Source organism: Perca fluviatilis, chromosome 15, assembly GCF_010015445.1.
Source record: "Perca fluviatilis chromosome 15, GENO_Pfluv_1.0, whole genome shotgun sequence".
Classification (NCBI taxonomy): domain Eukaryota; kingdom Metazoa; phylum Chordata; class Actinopteri; order Perciformes; family Percidae; genus Perca; species Perca fluviatilis.
Genome location: NC_053126.1, coordinates 11,298,932 through 11,309,957, shown reverse-complemented (window position 1 = coordinate 11,309,957; position 11,026 = coordinate 11,298,932). Strand labels below are relative to the sequence as shown.

Sequence of the window (11,026 nt, the reverse complement as noted above, 5' to 3'; positions counted from 1 at the left end):
CTATGTCTATTTTGTAAGGGGTCCTTGGTTTATAAAAGAAAGTTCACCCACTTTTTTTTCGCAGTTTAAAACACTTAGCAGATTGTCATCATGATCAATGCTTAATAGAGATAGCAGAAAAAAAGCCCAGGGATGTGGACTACACTGTCAGATCACTGACATGAAGCCGAGACCTGCCACCAACAAGAGGGCGATCGATGAGGTACTGTCCAATAAGAGATGAGTTCTGTGATGTTCTGTCCAATCAGAGCGGGTCGAACGCTGGTGGGATGGGTCTCGTGGGCTGGCACCGCAGAACCTACGGATCTGGTCTTCGTTATGTTCAGTCAGTGTCGGGTGGAGTCTACATCCCGTCGTAGCTCTGCGGGGAAGGAGGAGGACTGTTTTTTATTACTTTCTCATTGAGTATTTGTTATCGCCGAGGCATCGAAATACTCCATTAAAATGACGACAACAACCACCTATAAAGGAATGGAACCTGGTTCTAAAAGCAGTTCCAGGTAAAAAGAGCTGAAATCCTTTCACGGAGGAACAAAAGAAGTGTGATGCGGGCAAGCCTCTCGGCTAGCAAACGCCTCTTTTCTGCTAAAGGCAGCCTGCTACCTAACATTAGCCCGCTGCTGGCTGGCGAGGGATTTTTCTGGATTTAGCTAAACTGTCACATAGTCTTGCTAATTAAGTTAATCTTATTGAGAGACTGATGCACCATATAGCATGTAGCTAACGTTAAACCAAGTTAGTTAGGTTAGCCTGTCTGTGCTTTGTAGAATAATGTTAATTAGGCATGCGAGTTTGAGAAAGAAAAGAGACACACGTAGGGTTGTTTTCCATTTCCTTGTATGTTGGGGGGGAGAAATGGTCAAAGCTACCTAACGTTAGCCCGTCAGCTTGAACTGGCTGTGGTCGATTACAAAATAACTTTTTTGTTGGCCAAGTCCCAGCTCCTCTCCTGCGGTGATTTCTAAATGTGCTGTTCTTTGGAGTTGCTAGCTAACGATCTTGTACCTAGCTAATCTATTAAGTGTGGATTTTGCAGCAATGTTTCAATAGATGGGAAAAAAGGTCGACTTTAGGAGCGAGAGCCCAGATACGCGATTGATTGCAGGAAGATTCCTTGTGTCTGCATATGTCATTATCACCGATATGGCTCATTGTTGGTTAGAGCGAATGGAAGTTTCCAGAAACTCGGATAATGCCCATAACCCATTTGTATTTTTAATAGACATGTCTACGCTGTTGTCTTCGTCTGGCGAACAATATCTGTTAAATCTTTATATTCATGGAAAACACCTTAAGAGGGCCACTCATCCTCGAAGCACGCAGTCATAGCTTTCCAGTAAGTGATGCGTCTCGTCTGGATGCATCCCTGCCCCTTTTTGCAGTGAAAACAATGCAGATAAAATGCCTTTTAATTTACGGCTGCCTCAATAATGGGTTATTGTTTAAGGGCATATTTTGGTAAAACTAGTAACGTTACTACCGATATTAGCCTTTGCTTAGTGAGCACGTCAAATCTCGGTGAGCCATTAAGCGTTTTGAAGTCGCATGCTGTTTTCGGGTGATGCAGGGGCTTGGGTGGGGGCTTTGCGCTAGCTAAGCCTGTAAATCTTTCCTTATCTCTTTTTTGCTTTTGCTTCTTAAAGACCTTTTTCAGAGCTGCTGGTCATTTCTGATGCTGGCCGACCAAAGGGATCCGTACAGCATCCACTTGAGCAGAATTAGGCGAAAATCTTAGTAGGCCATTAAAAGCCTCCCACCCTGCCTTATCGTCATGCCATCTTTGGCTTTGGAGCTCAGCTATGTCTGCCTAGTAGCTCCACCAGCTTGAAGCTGCCCTCCAGCTTCCAAACATTAATGCCATTTCATTGATATTATTTGCAGTTTCATTCTAGGGTGGGGTCTGCTGCCAGGCAGTTGAAAGCTTTTCCCGCATCGCAATCCATGTGGAAAGCATGAGCTCATCCTCTCTGGCTGGGAGGTGAAGTCTGGTTTAGGCATTATTGTCACAGCCAAGTGTGACGATTATTAGTGTGTGTGTATACAAGAATTGATTGAGAAAATTCACGCCAGTGCTGTCCACAGTCCAGTGTGGATTTTCTTGCTTTCTTTGTAGTTTTGCTTTGAGAGCGGGGTCGTTTTTTTGGACTCCATCTGCCCGCCTGTCCCTTGGACAGCTGCTCAGTGTGTCAGCTGGTGGCTTCAGGGACTCTTAGGAGAGAAGCCTTTTGCTGAAAAAAGAGGGAGGGGTCCAGCAGGGACTCTGCAAGCACACCAGTTTTTTTGTCCACCTCAACTGTCCTTCAGCATAGCAAGGAAATAGGGTTTCCCTATTCATTATCGTGTTCCTTTTGTTAAGCATTTGGTGGAAGGAATGTCGGTGGAAAGGGTGCAGGGTGCTTTGTACCATGCATTGGTCTGTATGCAGGCTTTCTACAGTATATTGTTCTAGCACAGTCTATAAGATGACCTATATCAGCTGTGGACATCAGACTTTTCACCTCTATTGTGTAATATTGACCCAATAGGGGCATCTGATTTGTTTTACTCATTTAATAATGGAATAACAATGCTACTAGGAACAGACCCCAACCCCGCGTGTGTCACTGCAAAGGAATCTGTGCTGAGGAGAGGCAGCAGCTAGCCAGCTAACTCTTTTATTATATGTGACTAGAGTCAGCTGCAGGGCAGAGATTGTGACGGTCTGTCTGACAGGCTGACAGCCAGGGTTTAGAGAGCGGAGACCTTGCTGGTAGTCTGTGTGTTTTTGTGTGTGTGGTATGTGTATAAAAGGGTTGGGGTGGAGTAGGGAGAAGGCTATACGTAGCTTGAGGCGTCCTCATGTTATATTTGACTGTTGATTTTATTTTTTATTTGTTTGCACTGTGCGGCTGATCAGTACCATGTGACATGAAGGCCGTGTGTTTTAGTTTGGCCTGAGAGTGGTGGATGGGAGCAGGATGTCAATAAAATGCCATTATAATCCATCATCGCATCGTTGCTCCTTAGGGTACTACGACCGCCGGGCGGAACCTCCAGCATCTCCTTCGGCACGGACGACAACTCAACCCCCCGCAAGGACAAGATGGCCTCCAACATCTTTGCAGAACCTGAGGACCCCCATGCTCATCGGAGGAACAATCCACCCAGTAACTAAATCTAACATCACTCTAATCTATGTTCACTTTCCATGTGGCAATACCAGAGCCAAATGAATGAAAACAACAGGGTTTTTATTTACAAGGTAACATTAACAGTGGTTTGAGTAATGCAGCAGGGAGTATGAGGAATTATGCATGGGCAAGTTCAATCTTGTAAAAGTAGACAGAACTACCAGAAGCCTTAAGTAAGCAAAACCAACTATGGACTTAATTATTCTAACTTGAGTGAGAAATACCAACTGTAGTGTTAAGTATTTTTCCATTTAGGTTGTCAGAAAGAACATCCCACAAGCGAAATGGCCAAAAAGCCCTGGAGTGCTAAGTGAAGGGTAATTTGAAGCGAGGCTTTGTTAGATGGGGATAAGGATCAGCCCTCAACGGAAAGAAATAGGTCAGTTAAAAAATGTGTGCCGTTGGTGAAATGTGTGGCCTTGCATAGACCTGGGGGAAGTTTTATTTTGAGTACACGAGGGAAGGCAATCAAATGCAGCAGTAGAGCATATGAGACCTGTGAATGACTTTTAGTTGTCAATGTCACTGCAAACATACAGCCACCTAGGCTTGAATTAAAAATGTAATGTAGTCTGACTAGGGCTGTCCAAAACGATTATTTTATAAACGATTGATCTAGCGATTATTTTTTCGATTAGTCGACTAATCTAACGATGAATTTTTCAATTAGCAATTATTTTCCCATTGCTCAATTATTAACAATTTACACAAACAAATTTCAATAAGGTTCAAATCTGTATTTATTAAAATTGTTTAACACTGCACTGTACAAAAATAAAAACTTAAAGTAAACTGAGCAAGTGCAAAAAGAGTAGCCTGTATTTGCTTTATTTTACCTACAGTAGTAGGTAAAATAATGAATAAGCCCTTGTTTAACATCCAAGCTCTTCTCCGTTTAATCTTAAAGTTAAAAAAGTGCAATTTTAGCAACATATGAAATCAGATGTATCAAATAAATCCAACATAAGGCAAGTTGCAGAGTGTCTTAATATAGCAGTCTGTAATCGATTGGGTCACTCATGAGGATGGTAAACCAAAAAAAATAACGCTGCCGACTGACCGCATTTGATGATGCTTAATGTTAAGTCAAAGCGGGGCATTAAAACGAATCAACGGACTAACGTACCGTTGGGCTACTACTGGGAACACATTCCGTGTCACTATGTTGATAATCGCACGTGCTTGGGGAGTAAAGCTTAGATCGGGCCCAAAAAAATCAAGCCCGACCCTACGTTGTGTCCGAGCCCGGCCTGTCCCAACACATTAACTGAAATTATGAGCCCGATTTTAAACCTGACAATTTTTTAATACGTTATAACTGACGTTCTAAAGGACTATGAAACAATCTGGCCTGGTTGCGCAATTATGGAAGACAGTGTACAGATGGCGGGGAGGGGGACACGATTTAGCACAGTTTACCTCACACTCAAGTCAGTGCAGGACATCTACCCAGAGATACGGGAGAAGCTGGAGAGGCATAGCTTTCTCCCCACCCAATTAGGCTAATAAAGTAATGATTAATAAACACAAATGCTTGATCAAGGGTCCGTCCCGGCCCGAGGATAGGGAGGGGGAATATCGACCCGACCCGGCCCGTGGGTCAAGCTCGGTCAGAGAATCTAAACTCTACTTGGGAGGGAACTTGCGGGGTTTCGCTGCTGTTATCCTGACTCCGGGAGGTATTTGACGAAGTCTACAGACTACCACGTTGTTGTTGGCGTTAAGAGTAAAATACTCCCACACTTTAGAAGACTGTGTGAGATCCTTTTTCTCAGCGTGTTTTTGAACTTGTGAGGAATCCACACTTGCGCTGTTGCTGGAGGCAGCCATATTGTTTTTAGAGTTTTACGTGTGACGCGGCGATGCAAATTTTTTGTGTCAACGCATTTACGTAATCGATTACGAATCGTCCCCGCCCTAAGTCTGACATCATTTTTTTTTTTTATATATATATAACATTAACCAAACATAATTCATTCTTTATTATGAATTATCTGTATTGCTTGTAATTAGGTATGGGAATTTATACCCAGCTAGTTAGTTTTTGGCTAAGGTTTAAAGATTTGAGGTAGTGCGTGAAGAGGAAGATTCAGTGCAGTAGGATTCAATTTCAGCTGGTGCAGTGAAGTTACTCACAAGCCAGGGATCACATGTTTTTACACTGGCCACTTTGTGGGAAACCGTTTACATGGTGGATCAAATTTTCTGGATGTGTGGACAATGAAGAATTTACCCTAAAATCCTTACTTTAGCCTCCTGACCTTTTTATGGCCAGCAGCTGCTGACAGTAAAAGTAATTGTTTCTCTTGGGTCTAGGTCAAGTTCAGGGGAGCCCTCTCATAGTATTCCTACTTAAACCGATGCAACTGGTTTGTTTCTGCCTGAATGAGCCAGACTTATTTTTTTAACAGGTTTTATAAGCATTGTGTGATCTGTCTGGCCTGGGTATGACCTCCTAGTATAGATGAACAGGTTTGTTTGCTTTGGCATGGTGTCCTGAGTAGATCCTCTTTTTAAATATGCCTTTGTTGTGAATACTGTCCTGCAGTACTTATCCATGTGTCACCCTTGGTGTAGGCCTTGTGTTAATAAGACCTTCTCTTGCAACATTGTGTACACTAACAGAGGTTGGGAGATAACGTTGCATTTTGCCATTTTATGAAATTACAGGAAACTGAGGTGAGGAATGCTACGAAGTTCCCTCCATTAGAAGTAGAGATGTTGCATTTAAGTGGTATGCATGTTAGAGCACTGGGCACTGGCAGCCTCAGGCAATGTCAAGACAATGTCCTTTTTACTTTGCATAATCTGTAGACAGTTTTATAGGGGCTATTTTATTCTATTGAAAGTATTTCCAATGAAAATGTTCACAGCAACGTCTATGGATTATCCAAAGTGACTGGGACATTAGTTCTTGAAAGACATGTTTCGTTTTTCAAGTGTCCTCTTTTAATGCTTAGATCAATGACATTTCATTAACGTTAACAGTATTGGGGCGATGGTAAATCAAGTATCTTCTAATGGGAGTTATGACTGTCAGTTCAGGGATGTGGATGTTTCTGCTGACACATAAGCATATTCTTATTCAGCCAGAGACTTTGGCAGGTTTTTTGTCAGGATTTTAGGGTTTTCAGATACCAGAGCTGTTGGTTTGTTCAAGTGCCCTCAGCTTCTGGCCACACGAGGAACCCTGTAATCAGAGAGGAAGCCAACACTACCAGCAGCAGCATGATTGCTGTTTCTGCCTTCAAGTTTGTTGACCAGTGAGGTCAGTGTTATCATACATCTGTATCATGGACCCAGAAGATCTATACGGTGTGATGATAACGTAATGCATCACTGTCAAGCCCATGCATCTGGTTTAATCCTCTTCCATTTACTGTTCAGATAATTGATCAGGCTCAGATATCAGAAATGTGGAGCCAGTAATGAAGGAGCTCTTGTTGAGGGATCAAGGCTCTCAACAGCGACTAATTCACTTCACTCCATTAACAACAACAATGGCTGCTCCTCCTCTCCTTCAGCAGGCGTTGTTCCCCCTCATGACAAAGACCCAGTCTGTCCCCTCCCTGGCCCTCTGGGCTAGAGCTGGGCTATTGCCTTATGTGGCTTTAGTTCCCCACAGTGGGCCAAACACTGGGTTTTAAAGCGCTTTCTGATAAAGGAGAATACAGGCGCTACAGGGTTATGCGAGTTTTGGCATTCACGTTGTCTGCCTGGAAGTGTTCCACTGCGTTTCTGGATCTGGCGCAAGCGGCTTTGGTGATGTTTCCTGTTGGTTCTCAGTGATTTTGTCTCATGTTATTTCAGTCAAATTCCCCCATAAAGCTGATGTTTTGTCAAATCTGAGAAGATGAATCTTTTGGTGAGCGTGGTTGCCTCGTGGGCTTTGTGGCTAAATGGATTAGTGTCCATATGGTATGACTCTGCTGCTTTTAAGCCTGAGTCATGTTTTCTCATTTGTCTTTGGTGTTTCCTGTCTAGCTTTAATAAAAACTAATTGACCAAAAAGGAGAACAAATAAAATGGGCATTACAACTTGTATATGTATGTATTGTCTTCCCCTTAAAATGTTTTTTTTTTTATATATATAATCTGAATCAAAAGTCTAAGGATAGATGGTTTTGTATGCTGTACATATTGTAAAGCCCCTCAAAGAAAATTTGTGATATTAGGCTATGCAAATAAAATTGACCTGACTTGACAAATACACTCTGCTCAGTCTTTTAATAAGTTTGTTGCTCTCTCCGTCTGTCTCTTACCCTCCCAGCTGGGGCAGCCGCAGGAACCATCTGTGGGGAGCCCTCAGCTCCACTTAGACGATGCCAGCAGCCCCTTCTCTTCCCCAAGAACCCTGAACCGGAACTGACCACCATCCACAACTCTGGGGCAGCCTTGGTCTGGAACCAGAGACGAGAGGTACTTCTCACTTAGGACGCCATTTCTAGAACCGAGCCACAGCCTCGTTAGGGGCCGAAAAGCACACAGTTATATATTAAGTATAGTTCTAAACCGTTCAATGGGACATTCATTGGGGGGTGGATGACTTAATCCATCTATTTGAAACTGACCCAGGGTGTTGTTTGATAGATATTCTCCAATGACATTTGGAATCCCTGTGGAGGTTTAATTTTTATTTTTTTATTATTCTGGGAATGTGTCTGTCTTCACCTACTGACATGGGTAACATTTTCTAATTTGGCAATTAAACTGTGGTATAAAGAAAAAGAATATCTGTTACGAGATATAATCCGCTGGGTAAATAAAAACCTGGCTACCAGAAACGTATAATAGCTCAAGGGTCAGAAAGCTCAGCATTAGCAGAAGCTTCTGTTTGAACGATTGCCTTCTGGATGGTGTTCTGAAAGAATTCTTCTGTACATTATTTTCTCTTCTGGCTAAATAACAACACTTCCTCCTACACCAAGGTCACAGAGTGTCACAGAGTACAAGTAATACGATTCAGATATAGGAATACAGGAAGACATTTTTATGTGGTTCAGTGCGGATATCTGATATCCTTGTCTTTATGTTTTGACTGTAGGTTGTGAATGGCCAACAACCAGCAAATGATGGTAAGTGTCCTGAATTCTTAAGCTGTTTTATAAAAAGGCTTTTAAGTGTCTGTCACACGCTCACTATGTCTAAACAGCAAGGCATGACTTAGATTACTCAGTGAATAGCTCCATGGTACACTAGAACAGAGCAGGTAATTCCACTTTCACTGACTCTAAATATTGTGTGCTGCTGGCATACCGTGACTTTAGCATACAGTACACATGTTCTCCCTTTCTAAGTCAACATCACACAGTCTCTTTGATGTGGGTTTTTTTCCCTGTCATGATGGCGTGATGGTCTGTAGTCAAGCAGCTGTTCTTTGATAGCAGGCTTCACTTAGTATGAAGAGCTTTTTTATTAACCTCCAGGTGCATGTTTGTAAGAGAGGGGCTGGCTCTTCAGATAATGGAGGGTTTGAACACACATCTATATGATCATTTAAAAATCAAAGCTCACTTATATGCCATGCTGATAAATGTGATTGGAATGTGTGTGCACTTTGAAGCATGTTTATGTGTATTAACGTTTGAATGAAAAATATTGAGGACTTCAGTCAGTTTATTAACACAGTGTAGCTCGTCTATTTCCTCACATATAGTTCTTTAAAACAAGCCTATCTTACAGAGAAAAAGGCAGCCAGGAGTGGGAAGAAAGTTGTTGCAAAGGAGTGCCATAAAAAATACTAAGTTGAAAAATTAAGAGAAATATATAAAGAATAAATAAATGTGGAAATGTAAGGACAAATAACTAAATATTACAGACTAATTTAAAGCATTTTTTTAATTTCTATTCACATTTATTTAAGTTGTTAATATATTTCTGTTTATATTTAAAAAATATATATTTGTTGCATATAAACTGCTCTATTTTTTTCTGTATATTTTTGTATACAGCTCATGTTTGGGGTAGAATGCATCAAATCTGCGCCTGAAAAACAGACGAAAAAGCCTTGGTAAATCTGGCCCAAAGAGTTTTAAAATATGTGAGCTTCTGGCACTAGTTTTGTAAAACTATAATTAATGCATCTGTCATAGCAGCCCCGCCACTCGATCTAATATCAAGCCCAGAATATTTGAGTGTCCATTCTGCCTAAAAGAATATTTTAAAATCAGCGTTACCCTTATTTGTGACATTTAAGTCAAAAGTCCCCTTGAATTTGCACATTCTACAGTAATTTAGGCACTAATTGACAACGAGCATTGGGCTGCTTCAGCACTGTGATTTTATTACAGAACTGGCTTGCCTCACTTAACTCTTACAGTGACTACATATTAAGTCAAAATTTAGTTAAGACCAGAGTATGACTCGTTGACATTTGTACGAACATAAAAATTGCAGTTTTCTTTGAAATGTATAATTTCAACAAAGCAAGACTGCTAACCCCATCTGCTAAAACCTCTTGGTAGCAGTAGCTACTTTTAAATTGCATATTTTAAATGTATTAAATGATAAATGTATTGATTTTAAGGTCGTTATTAACAAATGGTATTCTGTTTGTTGATACTGTTTTCAGTTTTTCCAAAGACAGTGTGCTGTTTTAAGGTCTTATCTGTTTCATGTCAGTTTTTAAAGTCAAGACCTAATTGGTTTAAAAAAACATAAAATGAAGCCATTACATTCTACCCATCTGTTCCACAAGTTACCAATTTACCCTGAAAACCCTTAGCCCTTTTTTTCTCAACGTCTTTAATTGATGCTTTCTGCCTTTTGTAGGGCAGTACTGTTGAGAATATTTTATGCCATCTGCTATAATTAGCTTCCAGAGTCTGTTTTACCAGATAAACATGGTGTTTTACTGTGAAATTGTCAACATTTTGTTAGCTGATTACTAAAAATAAATATATATATAATAATATATAATAATAAAATATATATATATATATATATATATATATATATATTTAACATTCGTTAAATAACCGCCACTGTTGCATGCCTTGGGTTAATGGGTTGTCTTTTTGTTGCATCTGTAGAGTGTCCTGACAATGTGGAGGTGGAGCAAGAGGAGCCAGAGCAGCACAAGGAGACGACAGAGCCCGCTGCCCCGTCGGGAGGTGCCAACGCTGCCACTGGCGGCCGGAGAAACCCACCTGGTGGCAAGTCCAGCCTCATCCTGGGTTGAAACCACTTGCTTTTGTTTTTCATTCGAATGCTTTTTTTTTTTTTGTTTTTTTTTAAGATAAATACCCCCACCACACTCTTCTTCCTCCTCATCAACTTGTCACCTTCTTCACATGCACTCACGCTGTCACGTCCATGGACCCCTGTGTCCTCTCCCTCCACCCTCAAACCTTTTGTTTTGATCCTTTTTTCTATTAAAAGAAGAAAACTGTTGACAAAAGCACTTTATGTATCGCTCTCCCCCTCTTCCATTTCAGGCCATCCTGTAGTGCATCGCGCCTGCTGGAAAAGGCATGACGTTTAGCTTGTCCTTCATTCTTCCCTGTTGTAAATGGTAAAGGAAAAAAAAAATAAAAAAGATTTGATGCGTGGATTTCTAAATACAATAAAGATTGATATGAATTTGCTGTGGCTGACTTTTTATTTTTTTATGAAGCAAAAAGGAATAGTTTCGTAAGAATATTTGATTTTGCTAAACTGAACATTTCTGTTCTGTTAGAAGTGATGTACATAAAATAATGTAGATAAAGGCATAAAGTATAAACTATAGACATAAAATTAACTGTGCATAAATGTCTCAACACATGGAGCTGAGTGTTATTAAGCACAATGAGGTGGAGCCTGAAGACTGCTGCCGTTGAGAGCAGAGACTGGAAATCTGCCCAGCCAAAGTAATC

General features: G+C 41.0%; 1 protein-coding gene across 1 annotated transcript; it reads left to right on the top strand.

The window, feature by feature from the left end:
* The first annotated feature begins 302 nt into the window (after nt 1-302).
* On the top strand, nt 303-10,751 carry LOC120573873 (jupiter microtubule associated homolog 1-like). Its single transcript, XM_039823761.1, has 5 exons — nt 303-500; nt 3,007-3,146; nt 7,441-7,589; nt 8,215-8,245; nt 10,202-10,751. The coding sequence occupies exons 1-5, from the start codon at nt 445-447 to the stop codon at nt 10,348-10,350; spliced, it is 525 nt and encodes a 174-aa protein (XP_039679695.1). The 5' UTR covers nt 303-444; the 3' UTR covers nt 10,351-10,751.
* Nucleotides 10,752-11,026: the final 275 nt, after the last annotated feature.